Source organism: Thalassophryne amazonica, chromosome 1 (assembly GCF_902500255.1).
Source record: "Thalassophryne amazonica chromosome 1, fThaAma1.1, whole genome shotgun sequence".
NCBI classification, from domain to species: Eukaryota; Metazoa; Chordata; class Actinopteri; order Batrachoidiformes; family Batrachoididae; genus Thalassophryne; species Thalassophryne amazonica.
Genome location: NC_047103.1, coordinates 11,629,588 through 11,652,594, shown reverse-complemented (window position 1 = coordinate 11,652,594; position 23,007 = coordinate 11,629,588). Strand labels below are relative to the sequence as shown.

The 23,007-nt window shown below is 40.4% G+C and overlaps 3 protein-coding genes across 3 annotated transcripts in view; all 3 read left to right on the top strand.

The window, feature by feature from the left end:
• tnfrsf11a (tumor necrosis factor receptor superfamily, member 11a, NFKB activator) overlaps positions 1-7,192 on the top strand; it is a 63,461-nt gene extending 56,269 nt beyond the window's left edge. Inside the window, exon 10 of the mRNA XM_034163069.1 lies at positions 2,953-7,192. Coding sequence (XP_034018960.1) covers positions 2,953-3,236 — 284 coding nt within the window. The 3' untranslated portion in view covers positions 3,237-7,192. The remainder of the gene's footprint in view (positions 1-2,952) is intronic.
• A 5,424-nt stretch (positions 7,193-12,616) lies between these two features.
• Positions 12,617-21,015, top strand: si:dkey-73n8.3 (uncharacterized protein LOC100150965 homolog). Its single transcript, XM_034162894.1, has 7 exons — positions 12,617-12,650; positions 13,182-13,297; positions 13,814-13,969; positions 14,055-14,159; positions 15,277-15,486; positions 20,363-20,558; positions 20,770-21,015. The coding sequence occupies exons 1-7, from the start codon at positions 12,637-12,639 to the stop codon at positions 20,870-20,872; spliced, it is 900 nt and encodes a 299-aa protein (XP_034018785.1). The 5' UTR covers positions 12,617-12,636; the 3' UTR covers positions 20,873-21,015.
• The window catches only part of zgc:112332 (uncharacterized protein LOC553712 homolog), a 48,948-nt gene continuing 40,961 nt past the window's right edge, over positions 15,021-23,007 (top strand). The window contains exon 1 of the mRNA XM_034162959.1: positions 15,021-15,027. The gene's annotated coding sequence lies outside the window, so the exon portion shown is untranslated. The remainder of the gene's footprint in view (positions 15,028-23,007) is intronic.

Sequence of the window (23,007 nt, the reverse complement as noted above, 5' to 3'; positions counted from 1 at the left end):
CCTTAAACTGGTGAGTTATATAAACATAGCCCCATAGAGTTGTCATGAATGGAGAAAGTAGCTATTGAGACCATCTGTTTTTGTACGACATTGTAAGCGTGTTTTTTTTCCGCTCTATAGCCAGACATTTTAACTTGGGGAGATTGATGGGATTGGGATCGACTCACTTTTTGAGCCGCCTTTAAGTGCCCATTCAGGCAACTGCAGCATTGGCCTCACTTTTCAGCACTGGAGGTTGGGGCTTGTGTCCAACATATGTGCATCTTTAACCATGTGTCAAAAAGGCAAACATCCAGCTAGAATAAGCAGATGATTATGAAGCTCTGTATACATGTGCTCTGTATCAAAGGACTTCTGCAAGATTTTAGCGTCGGTCTTTGGTTTAAACGTCTTTCGGGTAAACTGCACCGCTGCTATTGTTGTGAATCTAGAAGCAGAAGAAAGAAAGAAAGCTGCATATTAGGATGAAGATAAACACAGAAAGCAGAGCAGATTCCATAACACTTTGTTTGCAGAGTTGCGGTGAATTGAGATATTTTCAAGCTCGACCTTGTGTGTGCGTGTGCGTGTGCGTGTGCGTGTGCGTGTGTGTGTGTGTGTAACAGTGTCTGTGTGCGTTCATATACAGCATGAGTCACTGAGGGTCAGTTTGTTCTGTTGGCTGGAAAGTCAGATGGGATGCTGGATAAAATCCGAACAGAAGAACCAGAGATTTAATGTGGATGAAAATGGCTTAAAAGCAAAATAAAAGAAAAAAACAATATGGATGATATGAATTAACTGGTCGGTTATTTTGGGGGGAAAAAAGGGTAACAGTGAAATGAAAACAGTGGATGACCATGTGATGTAATTTTGGAATCAGCCATCAAAGGTGCTGGTGCCACTGGTCTCAGCATCCACCACATTACGGAACTGGCTTGGGTCCTGGATGGCAACCACCCAGGCAGACAGTCTTACTCACTCATTTGACACAAAGTCATCCCAGTGGTACCCAAGAATCCTCTGAAAAGACCTGGTACCAAAGATATCTGGTCACTGGTTGGCGTCCAAGTCTCACAACCACAGTAAAACAAGACAGGAAGCACAAGGACCCCAAAGACTTAGACCTTCGTTCTTCTGCAAAGAAATCGTTATCGCCAAGAAGAATGGTCAAGTCAACCGAATTAAACGTCTGGCAAAAATCAACAGAGGCCATGAAGAAGCACTGCTGATAGTCAGACTTACAGTTGAGTACTAGCAAACCTAGGATACAGTTGAGGATTTACTTCTTGGGTGTTAAGCCAGACAGTTTTGGTCATTGAGCGACAAGAGATAATAGAACTGAATATCCTCTAGTGAATAATCCTTGCAGGCATCTTTTGCAGTCCATGCAGTTACCCTTTCCTTTCCAGAGTGGGACAAGTCCTTTCTTCCAGTCTGTAAGACCAGTTGTATTGTATTTTGACTTTCATCATGGTCTGAAGAACATGTTGAGGACAAAATTTAGCCAGAAATGACACAATTAATGTCTTTGTCAATAAACCCAGAGAGCAACCATGGTGGTGGGCTCCATGTCACTGTGTGCTGGGAATCACTTGTGAGTAAGATTACTTCAGTTGTACTGGCCCAGTTGTCACCAAATGTGGCACGTGCATTGTACACAGTAACCCCAAGAAACGTTTTTTTTTTAGTCAAAAATTCAAAGGTTAAGGTCGAGGGTACTTTGTTAAAGATTTTGTGAGTGCAATAACGTATTTGTTAATTGCCAGTCATCTTCGCGAGTTTGCCTCCATGTCTGTTGTTGTTGTTGTTGGGCGGGCAGGATTCTAAAATTCTTTTGAGCACAACTTCTTTTCTAAACGCCTGATTGTCACTAAACTCGTTATGTGTATTCGGTATATAGACTCCAAGAAGCCTATTGGCACTGGATCAAAAGGTCTTATTTCTTACTTGCCAGTCTCCAAGCTTGGTGTGTGTTAGGGATGGTGACCCCAAGAAGCCTATTGGTTTTGGAGTCAACACATCAAAATCACTGAACTGTACTTTGTAAAAGCAGAAAAGTATCACTTGGTAAAAGCTTATCAACATTTCCCCAGGGCGCTGTGGTTTAGTGCAGACTATGGGTTTGTCACAAGGAGGCGCTACATTCATACAATCTGTGTGATTATGGTCCCTTGCATTGAGTTCAATTTTGTTGAACGCCGATAAGCAAATTTCCAATGTCACCCAGTCACAATCTGTCTTGGTTTTGCTGATCGGTGGAAGCAGGAAGTAAACTTTAGCCGGAACGATGGATGCCACACATATTCACTAGCCATGCCCTGTTCTGCTGTAGTTGTCATCCGTTTTGTAAGACGCTAGTGGCTCGTTGAAACATATTTCCTTCATGTAACTCATTACTTTGGTAGCAACTGAGCTATGCTAACAATCTAATCTAATCAATACAAGTGTTTGCTGCGCCAAGTGGCCTGGCTAGTTAGCATGTAGCTGGTTCAGAAATAGTGAAGAGCTACCTTGAAAGCAAATATTATATCCTGATTATGTTTACTGGGTAATGACAGACTGCTAGTAACATTAGTTATTTGTGTTTGATAACATCAGAATGGACAGAATGTTTGTTCTTTTTAGCGTTATGTGTTGACTGACCTTTTAACAGAAACTTTCTTCTCATTGTTGAGTTTCTCATGCTAAAAAGTGCTGGTCACCCTGAGACAAAAAGGATATGATGGGGCAGTTTATGTAGCTGCAGCCTTTCTGTGGTTACCGTGCACGGTCACGACACCCACTGTCCGTTTGTCTTCTGAGGTTAGCAAAGCTTTAGGCTGTTCTTCACTCACATCAAGAAAAGGGGAAGCTCCGCGGGTCTGTGTGTGGGTGCGGCATGGGAAATCAGAAGACAACCATATACACAATAAACGCTTTTCTGCGTTTTACAGGAAGGTGCCCCTGACATTGTGCACCTTTGTTTTCCAGGTCAGGTGACGGGGAACCACAACACCACCTTCATCTCCAGCGGGCAGGTGATGAACTTCAGCGGTGAAGTCATCGTTGTCTACGTCAGCCAGACGTCTCTCAGCAGTGACGGGGCGGGGCTCGACGATGCCTTTGGAAGCCCTGTCCAGGAACAAGCTGATGAGACGGTTCCATTGTTCCACAGTGGTCTCAGGTCATCAGGGGACTCCATTTCTCATAACACATTGCAAGATGCAACGTTGCCAGTCCAAGAAGTGATGGAGGAGCAGCTGCAGGCAAAGTGAAAAGGGACCAGTGACATTTTTAGAACAGTGATCATCTCAGTATGTCAATTTCTTCCTTTTTTAAACACACCAGCTTCTCTTACCAAAACTAAAAGAAGCACCAGTAAAGTGCATACCTCAACCAAAGCTGAAAATATCTTATCATGCAATATATATGTTTTTTTTTTGTCTGTGTGTGTGTGTGCGCGCGTGTGTGTGTCTTTTTGATTTTCCTGAACTCACTCATTTATCTGAATCCAGTACAGAATTATTGCAGATCAGGACTTCATCCAAATTTCTTCACAAAAAGTAAAAACCACCAGCCTTGCAACATTATATTATTATGATTTTTTTTTTTTTTTGCCACCACTTTCTTTATCCAGATCTGGTCCCCAAAAAATTGCTGGGCTAAATTCCAGGGTCAGACCAATCCATTAACTATTCATCATGTCCCAGCTTTGTTTTATTTTAGATTATATATAAACTTAAAGCTATAGTGTGTATGATTTTCTGCCATCTTGTGGTGAGGCTGCAGATTGCATTATGTTGTTGCTAGTCACAATTAGTTCTCCTTTCACCCTTTATCTTTTTTTGGTGACAGGGTTTCATGGTCCCTTGTCTTCTCTTGTGATAAACAGTCTCTCATCTTCCATTTCACCAAAAGGAGGATTCTAAAACTTGCTAGCCTGCATTAGCAACCAGTAGACAGCATATAGGGGAGCAACTACTAAGCCAACTTTTTTTTTTGTCAATCTTCTGGACATGCAATCAAATGCAAAACGTGGAGTATGTATGTCCCATATTGGCTACTGTATCAGTGTGGTGGTCCAACATGGCGGTCTCCATGAGGGGGCCCGCTACCATGTAGATGTGAGGGATCGTTCTAAGCTCATGAAAACACATTGATTCGTTGTTGCAGGTGAATTATACACTAATGAATTGATGGCTATGAATGATATATTACATTTCTGCTAATAAACACCCTAAATCCTACACACTGTAGCTTTAAAACACAATAATTCCAGAATCTGAGTCCAGAACACCATGCATTTGAAGTTGGAGGACCAAACCTGAATGGCAAGTCTTTTTGTGAAATTTCAAATAGTTGAAAGCCTGTTGCTAGGGATGGAGGCCAAAAATGTCAAAGATGGATGAATATCTCAATAATCAATGAATAAAATTTGAAAAATGTTTGGAATGCAGGTCGAGAGCCAGATGTGTCTCGTGTTGGAGGAAGACCAAGTTACACACACATATCACTAGAGTAAGAGGCCAACATGAATAAAAGGTCTTCTCTCCCAGTGGTGAAGAAAAAGTGTAGAATCTGGCTCCGGAGCCAAATCCAGCTGATCTCAGGGGTCTGGACCTTGGTAGCTGAATACTGTGTGTAAAAAGATTTAAGCTGATTTGAGTCGTGAGTTTTGCAACTTGAAAAGACACAGAGCAGTTTTCAACATACAGAAGCAAAGATAAGTGAACTTTCGGAGACGTGAGGCTTCAAATCTAAAACCGTTAGTGATTCTCTGGAACGTAATCCAGTACTTTGTCCAATTTCCCACATTAGTCACTGAACCTTGTCTCAAACATCTCTAAGTGCCTTGTTTTCATTTTCCAGTGGAAAGCCGATGTTTTTTTCATGGAAAATCCCTTCATTCTAAACACTGACGGGGAAATCTGTCCAGGATGTGCATGTGGAAACGCACTAAAAGAACTCTTGTGTTTTTGTCATTGTTTGGACGTTACAGCTGGTATATATAGATCTCTGATTTCCATCTTTGTTTTTGAAGCCGGACAATTTAAAATACACAACACTCATTCATTCATTTCATGTTTGCACTTGGTACGCTCCTTTAATTTAATTTGATATTTGGATGCTTTAAAGAGCTTCCATTTGAAAATTAATTAGCCACCAATTTGTAAATAGTGGAGTTCATGCAGAACTTTTACACAATCATGTATTAAAGTCAATTTAAAAGTGATTTTATGAACAAAAATGATTTTTAAAATGTTCTGAATTTCTGCCTTTCCCCTCCCTGGAAATTCTAAGACTCCATCATCAGAAAAGGTTGAGACAGTATGGAACTAGGGAGGAGGTGGAACATCAACCCACAGTGATTCCTTGATTGACTTTGACTTCTGTTTCATTGTAGGTAGTATGAACCAAAGATATTTAAGGTTTCATGTGGTCATTTCATTTGTTAATATACATCTATTCATGCTTTAAGACTGACAACAAATGCCAAATAATTTTGGGGCACTAAAGCATTTACTGTTTTGTAATGTTGCCATTCTTTCTCATAGAACTTAAGATGTTTTTCAGGCAATATTTGACCCAATTCTATCTGCAAATATATCTTAAGGCGTGCACCAGTACGCGATTGTCGTTGCTGCATTGTTTTGTTTCAAAGTTCTCCACGGGGGGCAGGTTAGGACTGCAGGCAGTCCAGTCCAGTACCTGTAGCCTTTTCTTCCACAGCCATACCGTTGTAGTGTGTGTGCACAATATGGTTTTGTGTTGTTGAAAAATGCATGAACATCACTGGAAAATGTCATCCTCAAGGCAGCATATGTTGCTCAAAACCTCAATTTTCTGCATTAATGGTGTCATCACAGAAGTGTAAATTACCTTTGCTAAGGGCACTGACACAACCCCATACAATGACAGACCCTGGCTTTTGTGCTTGTTCCTTGTAACACTCGGGATGGTCCTTTTGATCCAGAGTACACAACATCCATTTCTTCCTAAAAAGATCTGGAATACTGATTCATCTGACCACAACACACATTTCCACTATGTGATGGTCCAACCCACATGCCTGTGACTCCAGAGAACTTCACACGATATCTGGACAGTGTTAACATAATGCTTCTTTTTTGCATTATAAAGTTGCAAGTGGTAATTGTGATTGTAAGTCTATATTGTAGTGATTGCCAAAGGTTCCCCAAAGTAATTCCTTGCCCATGTGGTTGTATCAGCTATTGATGAATGGCGGTTCTTGATGCAGTGCCGTCTGAGGGCTCAGAGATCATGGGTGTTCAGCTCATGCTTGCACTCTTACCTATTACACACTGAAAGTCTGCCAGATTCCTTGACTCGTTTAATGATATGATGCATTGTGAGGGAGAAATAGGCGTATCTTTTCCAGTCTTTCTTTGAGGAACATTAACATTTCAAGAATTTTTCTCACACATTTGTTGACAAACTGGAGATCCTCTGTCCATCTTACCCTCACAAAGACTCAGCCTTTCATGGATATTGCTTTATGTCATTAAACTGCCATGTCTCAACTTTGATTTTAGAATGTGTTACGGGCCCCAAATGCAGGAATGGATGAATATTAACAAATTAATTGAAGTTGACCATGCAAAACATGAAATACCCTGGGTTCATAGTGACTGCGATGAAACTGAAGTCAATGTACATGAAAGAATGACTGTCTAATCATTTTCTGATTTAGAGTTGTATTTTGGTACGATGTATTCTCTTTGTTGACTTTTTTTGTTGTTGTTTTGTTTTAATACTCTCTTCTTATTGCACCACCAGTGCAGTTAATGAAAAAAGAAAAATGCTGTGCATTTGTGAGCTACTTTATGACTGGTTTGTTTTGTTTCAGTGCATGTTAATGTGCAAGCCTTAATGAAGAAAAGACAGCATGTTTATTTTTTCTTCTTTTTGTTTGAGGTAATTTTGCAAAGTAGATTATGAATTATTTCAGAGAGATGTGCATGTGATCAGGGTCTGTATATATTTCAGAATGGGAAAAAAGCTTCTTTTCATTTGTTTGTTGATATGAGGTGCAGATTTTTTTAATGACGGGAAAACGCACAGATCATAGGACTTTAAAGGGATGTTTTATAGTTACAATCTTGCCGTATCTATGCAACCTTAATAATAATTATGTACATATCGATCAGAATAATTGCATCCAATGACTGAAAGAGCACTTTGATTGCAATTAAATATGTTTTGCATCAGATACGTCAGAGTAATGTTGCCATCTTGCATTCAGTGGTTTGTTTTCAACTTTCCTATTTTGGTTCGACAATGAAAGACTTATTTATCTCCCTTGGATGATCTCTAATCATTGGGAGGCCTTGCTAATTACACATGTACTGAGGCCTCTGTTTCGCTGCCAGAAGCGGCCTTTCATCACGCTGCATGGCGAGCAGCTGTGAGGAGAAACCAATCCAGCAGTCAGACCGGCTAGCGTCACACAGAGACCACATGAGAGGAGATCGCAGAACTCATTTAGGGTCGGTTTGGGTCAGTAGAAGTATATTTGTGTGTGTGTGTAGCCTAGTTTATGGCTGTTGGTGAAAACAGGAAGTTATGACTAGCTTTCACATGGTTTACATGAGATGTGGCTGGATGGCCAACACAGAACTTGACTTGTAGAGTTAAATAATTTCAGGCTTTTTCAGTCGTCTGTGTGTCAGAAAACAATTACTCTTGGCTGAAGATACAGGGAGCATGTGCTTAAAACTACCATGTGTTACTACAGCATGCCCCCTAGTGGTAAGTGCATGGTAGGTCATTTCAAATATCTATGGGTAATGGGTGTAGGAAGACCTTTGGTCTCCTTCGCCCTAACCCACTGGTGAACTACTAAAGTAACGTGGCCCTTTTGGGTTTCAAGATTAGATGTACACACAAACAGGTTTTAATATTTTCTAGCATTTTGTCTTCCCTATGTTGATAGAAAAGGGTCTTTTAAAAAGCTGCACAATTAAAGTCCATCCAGATTTTGGAAGATATCGCATTTTCCTGTCAATGAGAGGCATATGTAAAAACCAAATAATCAAAAGCATCAGCTGTATCTAATGTGGTCGGCGTCTTATGATTATTAAGTAAAATGTCAGTGTTTCACTCTGTTACTTGTCCTAGTCTGTATCTCCAAGGGGCTTTGAGCAAGACCTTGAACCCTGAAGTTTCACACTGTAGGTGTGCATTGCTGCACTATGACACCTTATCACCATACCAAGTAGTCCCTGACCTTGTCTGTTCAATTAGGTTGACTGACCACTAAACCTTTGCCTCATACCCCTTGAGGATATTTCAAAAAGCAGAACTCAAATTCAACTTCATACCTAGGATGAAGCAATTTGGAATTTACGCAAGGACACACACATTTACACGCACAGGGTATCAAATTTGATGCTTTGTTTGGTCACAGGCCCAGATGAATTTGAGGCCGGTTAACTTTAGACACGCCATCTGGCTATGAAAACCTTGGCCAAAGCAACACCAAATAAATACCTTTACCCCACACACAATTGAAAACATTTCAAGAAAGAAGAAGCATTCTGATTTGCCAGCAATCAGATGTGTTTGTGACAGTCCAAAGCTGCCCAAAGCCTCAATCATGATCCCGGAGAACTCTTGTTCTGTTTGTTTTACATCAATCCCTGTTGCAGAGCAGGTAGATATGTGGGCTAAGAGCTGAGAAGAGAAGTAAGTCCTATAAAGGCTCGAAGGCCCTTTGGGCCAGCACTCATCCCTGTAGTGGCCAAGTTTGGTCCTCGAGATACCTTCCTGACACTCTTAGTTGTCTCCCTGTTCCAACACACCTGAATCCAATGAAAGACTTGTTAGCAGACTTTTAATGAGCCTTTCATTGGATTCAGGTGTGTTGGAGCAGGGAGACAACTAAGATTGTCAGGAAGGTAGCTCTCGAAGACCAAACTTGGCCACCCCTATTGGAGGACATCCACAACAGCCCCTGGTCCCATGCAGATTACTTCCCTAACCAAAGCCAGTACCCTTTTACAGTTAGGGGAAGCTGAGACAATGCAGATTAAGTGTCTTGTCCAACAACACACAGACAAGATTTCATCTGCATTATCCCAGTTCGCCCAGTTGTAATTGAGTACTGGTCTTGGCTGGGGGAGTAAACTATGATGGACGGACATGCTGTCCATTGGGAATTGTAGGTTCTTATCTGTCTCATACTGCGGTATCCATGGATAAGAACCACACGGTGGGTCTGAGGGACTGCACAGGACTTGCCGTCTTCCCCCTCCATAAACAGCTACACCAATTATGTTCTACTGAGTAAGAGGTGTTTGTTAGCTCTGGAAAAGCCGTTTTCGAGAAGCACTGCTGCAAAACCCTGCATGAAGCAGATCACTCTACAAACAGAAATTATTAACTCTAATGTGAAACTGGCTCTTTACCACAACTATGAGTTCCTGCCACATGATGAACTGACCATAGATTGCAAACACTTATACCCTGATCAGTTGTCCATGGAAGCATCACACTGGGTATGACGCCAATCAATCTGGATCATTTTGCGCAGTTTGGTCAACATTAATTAGGGAAGCTCTTTATTTTATTTTATTTTTTAGAATTCGTTACCTAGGACTAGAACCAAACCATGAAGGTCTGCATCATGTTGGATGATGGCAACCCCTTGTGGACTGGAATCGAGTTAACCAGCACAATGTTTCTTAAAATAAGGATAGCATGGTCAGTGTAGTTTATTCCATTCATTCATTAATTCATTCATTTATTTTCAATACCTGATTATTCCAATTAAGGGTTGCACGGAAGTTGGAACCTATCCCAGCGGTCATTGGGCGATAGGCAGGGTACACCCTGGACAGGACACCAGTCCATTATAGGGCTCAGTGTAGTTTATCTGGGGACAAAATGTCAAAATTATGTTGTTGTCTAATGGCACAGAATACATTTAAAACATTTAAGACTTCAAGTCCATACAGCAGATCAGTCTAAGATAACAAAATTCCAAACTGAACTGGTGCAGTTGTCTATTCTAATGTAAGTGGACACGCATTTATGTAGACAGACACAGATCTGGACAGACAGACACATTTTAATTCAAGCAAGTCACCATTTTTAGCAGATCCTAAACAGTGTAGATGTCTCTGATGCTGTTTGACATCCGAAACACATTTTTTGAAGGCGAAATCCAATCTCTTGAGTAATGAGCTGAGATTGGATTTCTTCTTCATGCATTGTTCCGGACTGAATGAGGCATAAAAGTGATCCTCATCCATAATTAGGACAACAGCCAAGAGTTTTTGGTGTTTCCTTTGGAAAGTACCAAAAAATCCATAGGAGTGAAATAGTAGGAAATTATCAGTCAGTGCAGCTGCAGCTTCGAGTTTTTAATTTCACTTTTTTGCCACATTTACGTGTATTTGAAGGAATGTTACAGGATGGATAATGGTCAGTTGATTTTCTCCGAAGGTGAATTTCGTGATGCACTATTATCTTACATTATATTCTCAACAAATCATCTTGATATTCTTCATCCGTCATGAGACACAGAACCTGTTACCAGTAGTTCTACAAAAACAAGACGTTTGGAACCTATCGGGGTTCGTGGTGGGCTGAAACTGGAAGCAGTAGGAGACCAATGCAGACTCACAGGCATGGTTGGTTTAGATCAGGGGTGGGCAATCATGTGCCATAAAGGGCCGAGACACTGCAGGTTTTCCATGCAACCAGTCGCCTCAGCAGGTGATTTCATTAAAGATCAGGTGTTTCAGCAGGTGATTTCATTGACAACCAGGTGTTTATGTTCAGAGCAGAAGCTCATCAGCAACCCACCTGCTGAGGTGATTGGTTACACGGAAAACCTGCAGTGTCTCGGCCCTCGACGCCCACCCCTGGTTTAGATGAATAAAAGGCTTTATCTGGAAACCAGGCATTGGGTTCAGTACACAGGTAGTCAGACATGGAAGCAGAGGTATAAGACATGTACAGGCTAGGACGTGGTCCATAAACCAGGCAGGATTCGTTCACACAGCGTCGAGGTATAAAGCAGGCAAACAAATGCAGAGTCAAAATACAGGCAGAGTTCAGGATATGGCAAGGCAGAGGTCGGCACACAAAAGCAAGGTCAAAACACACAAGCGCAAACTGGAGAAGAACGAGAGGCGAGAAAGTGGATAATGTTAACAATCGGGCAGTGAGCAGTGGAACTGTGAGGGTTTTAAAGTGGAGCAAACTAATCAGGTTGATGTGAAGCAGGTGTGGAAGGTTCGGGAAAGAGGTGTGGTTAAGTGAACAAAGAAGAGAGAAGAAAGGCAAGAGAAGAAAGGCGTGCAGGAGGGCAAAACAAAAGCGGTGCAAAGCAATATAAGTAGGTGACAGAAAAATGAACTGAATAACGTGAAGTGTTCTAGACAAACAATAATGCATGAGCAAAACAAAAAGGGGCAGAACTAAGAAATTCTGTGACTAGTCTAAAGAGGGCAAACAGACAAATGACTAACTAGAAAATAAATGATAAGCAAACAAAACCAGAGGTTATAGAATAGCACAATAAATAACAAACAGAACTTAACCTGATAAGAAACACTACAAGATAAATAACCAAAACCTGAGACTTAAGCATAAAACAATAAATGTGATAAAAAAGAACAAAACTAACACTAAAACAACTAAAGGGACCAAGAGTGAAAGCAAAACAATAAACAGTAAAGTAAAATTATAAATGTGGTAAGCAAATGATACACAGAGAGTAAATCAAACAAAACCAATTAGAACCAAAGCATGACCATGAAAACTTGACATGACAAAACACAGAAGGCTCAGAGCATGGAAGATGAAAAGGGTCAATAGCAATACCAGCAGGGCCTTAAGGGCCAGATCATGACAGAACCTTTTTCCACTTAAGAGTTAACTCTTAAGTGTTACTTAATTTTTTCTTTTGGTCAATAAAGTCTTTTGTTTTTTTGTGAAAACAAACAAAAATTCTCTAATTAAGATTTTGTCAACCGATGTTAAATTTTGATTTTCTAAAAGCAGAAATCAGAAATGTCGACTAACTGAAAGTGGGGGGAAAGGAATGATAACGTCAACAGTTCTACAGCCCTAAACTGGAACCCACTTCAAAGTCTGAGAGTCCGTGAAGGTGGAATTGGGACAGAACCTGCTTGGTCAACAACCGGCCTTCAGAACAGTTCTCAAACTGTGTTTCATGTCACCGGCAGTGTGTCGGGAGTGGTGAGTGTTTAAATGCAGTACAGTATAGTCGTTAATACCTTCACTGGGTCTGATCTACATCAAAATATCTGCTGTGAGATAGTCATTTCCTTCCTGTAACGTATGGGAATGAACACTATGCTTTGATCTTTATTTCACTAAAGGTTCTGAGTAGTTCTTCCAACACAGATACGTTCTTCCGTTTTCTTCAAACACAGTCGTAATTGTGTTTGGATTGACTCGAAGTAATACTTTAAAATTTTGCCTTAATCAATTAGTTACAATAAAAGACTTTCTAAAAAAGGGTATTCATGTTTGATGACACAGTCTGGATTATTTTTAGGCAGCTCTCTCTCTCTCTCTCTCTCTCTCTCTCTCTCTCTCTCTCTCTCTCTCTCTCTCTCTCTCTCTCAGTGTTATATTCTTAAATTTCGTGTGGAGTTTTGTCATTTCGTGTCCTCAGCTATGCAAGCAATCAGGTAAGAACCTTTTTATATTCTCTAAGACAAAGGGAAAGAAAACAGCATAATTTAACAAATTAATTAAGAAATAACAAAGTTAAAAGATTTTTGGATTATTTTAAAATTTGTGAGTTAAGTTTCGGAAACTTGGTACTAGGGTGATATACAGTATTGCTTGTTGCAAGAAGAAAATAAGAGTCCATAATAGAAAATTAAATATATATCTGTTTAATTAAATATCTATCTGTTTATCATAACATAATGCACACATCTTCATAAATATATCTTTTAATTTCAGTTACTAAAAAATATTTTAATTACTTTATGACATCAGTAAACCAATGGGTGCTGCTTTAGTAAGGTATTTTAGAACTTGATACTGGATGAAACAACGTGTTCCATTTATATACTGACAATATTGTGTTTGTCAAACCTCAGTCTCTCATAATAATTTAAACATCACGTTATACTTTGGTTACTTTATGTCTTCTTGTAAGCATTATGTTGACGTCAGAATCCACCTTGTCAACCTGTCCACTTGCTTCTCAGGTCTCTACTGATAACCAGCTGGTCGTCTGACGTCAGCCTGGTTGGGAAGACAGCGATAATCACCGGTGCCAACACAGGCATCGGCAAAGAGACAGCCAAGGACCTGGCAAGACGAGGCAAGTAATCAGGCCTGAATGTTAAAAATGATTAAAGCTGACGTATACATTTATAAGATTTTGGTATCACTGTCACTTAAACATGTCATCATGGGGAGGTTCCAACATTACAGCTGGTCTCCTGTCAGAAAAGTTGAGATAAAGCTAGTGATGGTTAGAAAAATATAAAATAAAAAGGCAAGTTCAACAAAGAAAATGACAGGTGGTGTACATTATGTGCGTGATTGTACAGGTGATAAAGTATATAATATGTATGGACACAAACACACACGCTTTCCTTTTTGAATGCGCCTGAGCAACAAAGTTGGGGGGCATTATGTTTTGTAATGTTTTGTAAACTTTCATTTCTGCACAACAACAAATGTAGACCCCTTATCCCACTGTGCCGCCTGCTTCACAGTAGAACTATAAGATGACTGGGGTTGTGAATAAAGTGATAATATTCTTTAAACCTGGTTTGGACCTGTATGTACCTGTATGTGCATGCGTTACATCCACATCCACATCGTCCTGCAGGTGCACGAGTCATTCTGGCCTGCAGAAACTTGGAAAGAGGAGAGCAAGCTGCTCGTGACATTCTGACTGAGGTGCAGGGAGCCAACATTGTGGTCAGGGAACTGGATCTGGCTGATACCAAGTCCATCTGCCAGTTTGCTGAGAAAATCTATGACAGTAGGTGGCACAACTGCAGCACCACCCCCCCCCCCCCCACTTAAAAAAAGACTGCTGTACTTGAACTGTGTATCTTTCCCCCCAGCTGAGAAAGCTCTTCACTACTTGATCAACAATGCAGCGGTGATGATGAGTTCTTTTGCCACCACAGCAGATGGATATGAGATGCACTTTGGCGTCAATTACTTGGGTATGACTGAGCATTACGACTTTTCAATATGTCACCCATAGATGCCAGTTTATGTGTATGTATTATGTAATAATAATCTGTTTTCAGATTATTATTATTATTTTTTTTATCAGCAGTGTTCATATTTAATTAAATTTATTTACCATGCACAGTTCTTGGGAGTTGCCATTTGGGGAATATATGCACGTCATTGAACATTCAAAATAGCTGCCATTTTTCCAAGACATGTTGGAAAATTGTAAATACATTAAAGTTGTATAGATGATGCTAATATTAAGGATCTTGTTGGTGAAATATACATTTTTTTTGTGATACATTATTTAATTTTAGAACTTTAAATTTGTCCAATTCCTTCTCTCTCACAATGTAGGATGAGCACCATTTTTGTTAATATGGCAGCTACGGCCAGCATAACAGCCACATGTAAACGTAAAGGAATTTAAGTAATCATGTCCTCATATGCACTGCTCATTTAAAAATAAAAATATCTGAAAACAGACGTCACTATGGGTGACTTTGGAAATGCACAATGGATGTACAATCTCTTATTTTTGCAATGTCTTTGGCTGTAAGTGTGTTATGGAATGTTTAGCTAAAATGCAGTGCTTTCAGGCCCTGTGTCCCAGCAAATTCAACATTTTCACTGGAGAAAAGAAAGAAAAAGAAAAAAAATTGTGCAGGATTTGTTTTTGTGACAATAAACACCTAATGACTAGGTTATAATGTGCGATGATAAAAAGTACTCACCCTCAGTAAGAGCCAAGCATTGCTCCAATCTGCTATCACAGATGAGGTTTTGTTTGTATTGTGATCGATTTTGAGTGACAAAACATAAAAAACAGACCTCTTCTCTGGGAGCTGCAGTGATGTCACACTGTCTTTCTGAAAAGGTCAGAGATTTTCGACTTAAAAGTATTCACAAAAAAAGTGATCCACTCTGTAACCAGTCGCTGGCTGTGACTTTTATTCCCCCTCCTTCCTGGAGGTGCCAACGTATGATCTCATTTTGAGGAACTGAAAAAAGATGCTGGCACTAAGAAAATAAAAAAAGAAAACACTATAAACACGGGGCCTTAGACTGATTTCTCTGTGCATGTGTCTCATTCTGTTTCTTCAGGGCATTTCTTCTTGACTTTCCTGTTACTGGACCTGCTGAAGCATTCGGCTCCATCCCGGGTCATCAATGTGGCATCGTCAGCTCACGCGCTGGGAAAAATCCAGTTTGATGATCTGAGTGGCAAGAAAAACTACAACACTATCCGGGCCTATACGCAAAGCAAACTGGCCACCGTCCTGTTTACCCGAGAGCTGGCCAAAAGAACAGAGGGTAGTGTGTGTGTGTGTGTGTGTGTGTGTGTGTGTGTGTGTGTGTGTGTGTGTGTGTGTGTGTGTGTGTGTGTGTGTGTGTGTGTGTGTGTGTGTGTGTGTGTGTGTGTGTGAGAGGGACTGTGTGCTGTATGTTATACACAGAGAACTGTTGTGCAGAATGAATGTTTGTCTGTTTGTGCGTAAGAATTGATCTGCATCCTCTGCCAGTGTGAGAGTCTCATGGCTCAACCACAAATACCCAGAGTGGGAAAAAACCCCACAAAGAGCAGAACCAAATATGTTTCTAGAAAATGATGTTTCGGCACTGAGAAAAATGTATCCTGCTGCATTGATGTGGAGTGCTGTTGTAACATTCCACCAATCAACACATTAACTGTCCTTTCTCTTTTATTTAGATTAGAATTTGCATAAAAATAAAAATTTGCATATATATATATATATATATATATATATATATATATATATATGTGTGTGTGTGTGTGTGTGTGTGTGTGTGTGTTGCCCTTGCGGGAAAGGGACAGTTAACTGTAAGTTCACCATAAGGTAACCTTTCCACACATTTAAACAGCTTTTCTCGCCATCTAGTGGGCATCTGGTTGGGGTTGGGACCAGGAAGCAGAGTTGTAGTCTTACACACCTCTCTGCAGCTTCTCTCCCCCTGCCATCCCCTCATTACCCCATCCCCGTAGAGACGGTGCCTGCTCCCAGACTACCAATAACCAGCAAAAATCTATTTAAGCATAAAAATTCAAAAAGAAAAAATAATATAGCACCTTCAACTGCACCACAGACTAAAACAGTTAAATGTGGTCTATTAAACATTAGGTCTCTCTCTTCTAAGTCCCTGTTGGTAAATGATATAATAATTGATCAACATATTGATTTATTCTGCCTAACAGAAACCTGGTTACAGCAGGATGAATATGTTAGTTTAAATGAGTCAACACCCCCGAGTCACACTAACTGTCAGAATGCTCGTAGCACGGGCCGGGATGGAGGATTAGCAGCAATCTTCCATTCCAGCTTATTAATTAATCCAAAACCCAGACAGAGCTTTAATTCATTTGAAAGCTTGTCTCTTAGTCTTGTCCATCCAAATTGGAAGTCCCAAAAACCAGTTTTATTTGTTATTATCTATCGTCCACCTGGTCGTTACTGTGAGTTTCTCTGTGAATTTTCAGACCTTTTGTCTGACTTAGTGCTTAGCTCAGATAAGATAATTATAGTGGGCGATTTTAACATCCACACAGATGCTGAGAATGACAGCCTCAACACTGCATTTAATCTATTATTAGACTCTATTGGCTTTGCTCAAAAAGTAAATGAGTCCACCCACCACTTTAATCATATCTTAGATCTTGTTCTGACTTATGGTATGGAAATAGAAGACTTAACAGTATTCCCTGAAAACTCCCTTCTGTCTGATCATTTCTTAATAACATTTACATTTACTCTGATGGACTACCCAGCAGTGGGGAATAAGTTTCATTACACTAGAAGTCTTTCAGAAAGCGCTGTAACTAGGTTTAAGGATATGATTCCTTCTTTATGTTCTCTAATGCCATATACCAACACAGTGCAGAGTAGCTACCTAAACTCTGTAAGGGAGATAGAGTATCTCGTCAATAGTTTTACATCCTCATTGAAGACAACTTTGGATGCTGTAGCTCCTCTGAAAAAGAGAGCTTTAAATCAGAAGTGTCTGACTCCGTGGTATAACTCACAAACTCGTAGCTTAAAGCAGATAACCCGTAAGTTGGAGAGGAAATGGCGTCTCACTAATTTAGAAGATCTTCACTTAGCCTGGAAAAAGAGTCTGTTGCTCTATAAAAAAGCCCTCCGTAAAGCTAGGACATCTTTCTACTCATCACTAATTGAAGAAAATAAGAACAACCCCAGGTTTCTTTTCAGCACTGTAGCCAGGCTGACAAAGAGTCAGAGCTCTATTGAGCTGAGTATTCCATTAACTTTAACTAGTAATGACTTCATGACTTTCTTTGCTAACAAAATTTTAACTATTAGAGAAAAAATTACTCATAACCATCCCAAAGACGTATCGTTATCTTTGGCTGCTTTCAGTGATGCCGGTATTTGGTTAGACTCTTTCTCTCCGATTGTTCTGTCTGAGTTATTCTCATTAGTTACTTCATCCAAACCATCAACATGTTTATTAGACCCCATTCCTACCAGGCTGCTCAAGGAAGCCCTACCATTATTTAATGCTTCAATCTTAAATATGATCAATCTATCTTTGTTAGTTGGCTATGTACCACAGGCTTTTAAGGTGGCAGTAATTAAACCATTACTTAAAAAGCCATCACTTGACCCAGCTATCTTAGCTAATTATAGGCCAATCTCCAACCTTCCTTTTCTCTCAAAAATTCTTGAAAGGGTAGTTGTAAAACAGCTAACTGATCATCTGCAGAGGAATGGTCTATTTGAAGAGTTTCAGTCAGGTTTTAGAATTCATCATAGTACAGAAACGGCATTAGTGAAGGTTACAAATGATCTTCTTATGGCCTCGGACAGTGGACTCATCTCTGTGCTTGTTCTGTTAGACCTCAGTGCTGCTTTTGATACTGTTGACCATAACATTTTATTACAGAGATTAGAGCATGCCATAGGTATTAAAGGCACTGCGCTGCGGTGGTTTGAATCATATTTGTCTAATAGATTACAATTTGTTCATGTAAATGGGGAATCTTCTTCACAGACTAAAGTTAATTATGGAGTTCCACAAGGTTCTGTGCTAGGACCAATTTTATTTACTTTATACATGCTTCCCTTAGGCAGTATTATTAGACGGTATTGCTTAAATTTTCATTGTTACGCAGATGATACCCAGCTTTATCTATCCATGAAGCCAGAGGACACACACCAATTAGCTAAACTGCAGGATTGTCTTACAGACATAAAGACATGGATGACCTCTAATTTCTTGCTTTTAAACTCAGATAAAACTGAAGTTATTGTACTTGGCCCCACAAATCTTAGAAACATGGTGTCTAACCAGATCCTTACTCTGGATGGCATTACCCTGACCTCTAGTAATACTTTGAGAAATCTTGGAGTCATTTTTGATCAGGATATGTCATTCAAAGCGCATATTAAACAAATATGTAGGACTGCTTTTTTGCATTTACGCAATATCTCTAAAATCAGAAAGGTCTTGTCTCAGAGTGATGCTGAAAAACTAATTCATGCATTTATTTCCTCTAGGCTGGACTATTGTAATTCATTATTATCAGGTTGTCCTAAAAGTTCCCTAAAAAGCCTTCAGTTAATTCAAAATGCTGCAGCTAGAGTACTGACGGGGACTAGAAGGAGAGAGCATATCTCACCCATATTGGCCTCTCTTCATTGGCTTCCTGTTAATTCTAGAATAGAATTTAAAATTCTTCTTCTTACTTATAAGGTTTTGAATAATCAGGTCCCGTCTTATCTTAGGGACCTCGTAGTACCATATCACCCCAATAGAGCGCTTCGCTCTCAGACTGCAGGCTTACTTGTAGTTCCTAGGGTTTGTAAGAGTAGAATGGGAGGCAGAGCCTTCAGCTTTCAGGCTCCTCTCCTGTGGAACCAGCTCCCAATTCAGATCAGGGAGACAGACACCCTCTCTACTTTTAAGATTAGGCTTAAAACTTTCCTTTTTGCTAAAGCTTATAGTTAGGGCTGGATCAGGTGACCCTGAACCATCCCTTAGTTATGCTGCTATAGACGTAGACTGCTGGGGGGTTCCCATGATGCACTGTTTCTTTCTCTTTTTGCTCTGTATGCACCACTCTGCATTTAATCATTAGTGATTGATCTCTGCTCCCCTCCACAGCATGTCTTTTTCTTGGTTCTCTCCCTCAGCCCCAACCAGTCCCAGCAGAAGACTGCCCCTCCCTGAGCCTGGTTCTGCTGGAGGTTTCTTCCTGTTAAAAGGGAGTTTTTCCTTCCCACTGTAGCCAAGTGCTTGCTCACAGGGGGTCGTTTTGACCGTTGGGGTTTTACATAATTATTGTATGGCCTTGCCTTACAATATAAAGCGCCTTGGGGCAACTGTTTGTTGTGATTTGGCGCTATATAAAAAAATTGATTGATTGATTGATTGATTGATCTGGTACATTTCCTACTTAAAACCCAAAATAAAGCAAAAAAAAAAGAAAAAAAGAAGACATTTATAAATGTCAGAAATGCATTTTTTGACACACCAAGCTTTGACCTAGCAATATTAATGGATAAAAATTGTGATTTGAAGAGTTTTACACACTGAAAGAATCATTATCACTTTTTCACCCTATCACGTCTCTGACTCACGATCTTAGAATCTTTTTACTGGATGTTTTAAAATGTGTATTCATTATTTATCAAGTATGATTATTGATGAAACAGGTCAAACAGGTAAAGGCACAGGTGTTGCACTCTTTATATGCCCCTTCTTGTACTTTATTATCATTGTAACCCCCCCCCCCCCCCCCCCACCACCACCACCAGCACACACACATACTCGTACAAATAATAACAATGCTAATAACAATAAAGATGATGATGTTGATGATGATGCCCTGCGATGGGCTGGCATCCTGTCCAAGGTGTACCACGCTTCATGCCCTGTGCCTGCTGGGATAGGCTCCATCCCCCCGTGACCCTTGATTGGAGTAACTAGCTATCGCAATGAATAATAATAATATTAATAATACTTTGTTTAGAGATAGGTTAAATTCTCTTTAAACTGGCTCTATTTGGAGCTGTCCCAATGGTAACCCAAACCCAAAGTTTTGTGCAAAATAACCCAACAAATAGATGCTGGGAAAACACAACCCCCTGGTCAGAGGAGACTGCGTGGTCCTGATCTTGAGAGAAGCCCATGATGATCTCTTTCTCTGCAGCTGTTGGTGTAACAGCGTATGCAGTGGACCCTGGTTACGTGAACACAGACATTTTGAGACACATGCAGAAGAACCCTTTTCTCAGCCTTGTCAAGGGCTTCAGTTTCCTGCTGTTGACCCCAGCAGAGGGCGCCTACACCACCATCTACTGCACTGTGACCCCAGAAAACCAGCTGCTTACCGGAGGATACTACAGGTCAGTGTTCTGGTCTGCATGTAGCTCCAGATGTTTGAGAGGATGATGATGACTTCAGTGTATCTTGACATCCATACCCCATGTTCATTCATTATCTTTTTCTTTCATTTCTTTTTCCTTCCACATTTCCTTTCCTTTCCTTTCCTTTCCTTTCCTTTCCTTTCCTTTCCTTTCCTTTCCTTTCCTTGCCTTGCCTTGCCTGTCGTTTCAGGAACTGTAACGTTGCTAAGAGCTGCAGGGCGGGTCAGGACGATGGCACCGCTCTCAAGTTGTGGGCTGTGAGCTGCTACCTGCCGGAGATCTGCTGGAGATGAGAAGGCCACCTTGAAGCTCCACTCCTCCATGTGCTGTAGCGTGACCCATCTCCCTTAAACAAATGCCGTCTGAAAGGTATTCACAGCACTTCACTTGTTCCACATTTTATGTTACAGCCTTATTCCAAAATGAAAGAAATTCATTTTTCCCCCAAATTCTACACACAATATTCTATTGCAAATTTATTAAAATAAAAAAACAACAACTAAGGAATCACATGTACATAAGTATTCACAGCCGTTTGTTTCCACTGATCATCCTTGAGATGTTTCTACAGCTTAATTGGAGTCCACTTGGGGTAAATTCAATTGATTGGACATGATTTGGAAAGACACACACCTGTCTACATATAAGGTCCCACAGCTGACAGTGCAGGCCAGAGCACAAGCCAAGCATGAGGTCAAAAGAATTGTCTGCAGACCTCTGAGACAGGATTGTCTTGAAAGCTGGGGAAGGGTACAAAAACATTACTGCTGCTTTGAAGGTCTCAGTGAGCACAGTGGCCCCATGATCAATAAATGGAAGATGTTCAGCTCCTCTGGGACTCTTACTAGAGCTGGCTGCCCGTCTAAACTGAGCGATCAGGGAGAAGGGCCTTAGTCAGGAAGGTGGTAAGAACCTGATGGTCACTCTGTGAGAGCTCCAGCATTCCTCTGTGGAGAGAGGACAACCACCTCTGCAGCAATCCACCAATTAGGCCTGTATGGTAGAGTGGCCAGACTGAAGCCACATGGCAGCCCACCTGGAGTTTGCCAAAAGGCACCCAAAGGACTCTCAGACAATGAGAAACAAAATTCTCTGTTCTTATGAGACAAAGCTTGAACTCTTTGGTGTCATGTTTGAAGGAAACCAGGCACCATCCCTACAGTGAAGCACGGTGGTGGCAACATCATGCTGTGGGGATGTTTTTCAGCAGCAGGAACTGGGAGACTAGTCAGGATTGAGGGAAAGATGAATGCAGCAATGTACAGAGACATCATGGATGAAAACCTGCTCCAGAGCGCTCTTGACCTCAGACTGGGGCGACGGTTCATCTTTCAGCAGGACAATGACCCTAAGCACACAGCCAAGATATCAAAGGAGTGGCCCAGACCTGAATCTGATTGAACATCTCTGGAGAGATCTGAAAATGTCTGTGCACCGACGCTCCCCATCCAACCTGATGAAGCTTGAGAGGTTCTGCAAAGAGGAATGGACAACACTGCCCAAAGATAGGTGCACCAAGCTTGTGGCATCATATTCAAGAAGACTTGAGGCTATAATTGCTGCCAAAGGTGCATCAAGAAAGTATTGAGCAAAGGGTGTAAATACTTATGGATATGTGATTTCTTAGTTTTTATTTTTAATAAATTTGCAAAATAAAAAAAAAGGCTTTTTTCATGTTGTCATAATGGGGTGTTGTAAAATTTTGAAGGGAAAAAAAATGTCATCCATTTTGGAATAAGGCTGTGACACAACAAAATATAGAAAAAGTGTGGCACTGTGAATACTTTCTGGATCCACCGTATAAACATGGTGTTTTCATGGTTTCCTCTTTGCTGAATATGTTGTGTTTGTGACATAAAAGGTGTATTGTGACATCACAAACGTCTTGCTTCCTCGATATGATCCAACCTGAGCGATAAATGTCAAAGTTCATGAAGGCTGCAATACTGCAAATGAAACTCCCTGCTGATTGTCCTCAATCAAACCACAATAAACACTGTTTTATCATCAACATGACTTCAAAAACTGACTAACGCATCGCTGGTAAAACTCAATTTGCCACCGTAAATTCCAGTATTAACGTCTGCAAATCACCAGACACAACAGGGTTATTCCCTAAATAAGAAATAAAAACAATACAGTAAACTGTCTACTTCAAACATGTTTACAATATAGGACCATGGATACTGTACATGTACATGGCGTGGAAATATGTCCATCCTCTGACTCTTTGGAAAACTGACTTCAAAAATCATGATTTCTGGCCTGTAGTTTCCATTTAAACTCCATTTTTATTTTTGATACTTTTTGTAAATCCTGCTTGTCTGGCTTCCTTTTATTAAAGTATCTGTTAAATGTCAGACTGACACCATGGTGTTACAGAATCTTTGTGTCTCCAAGGTTGTTCGCTGGTCATGTGACACTTCAC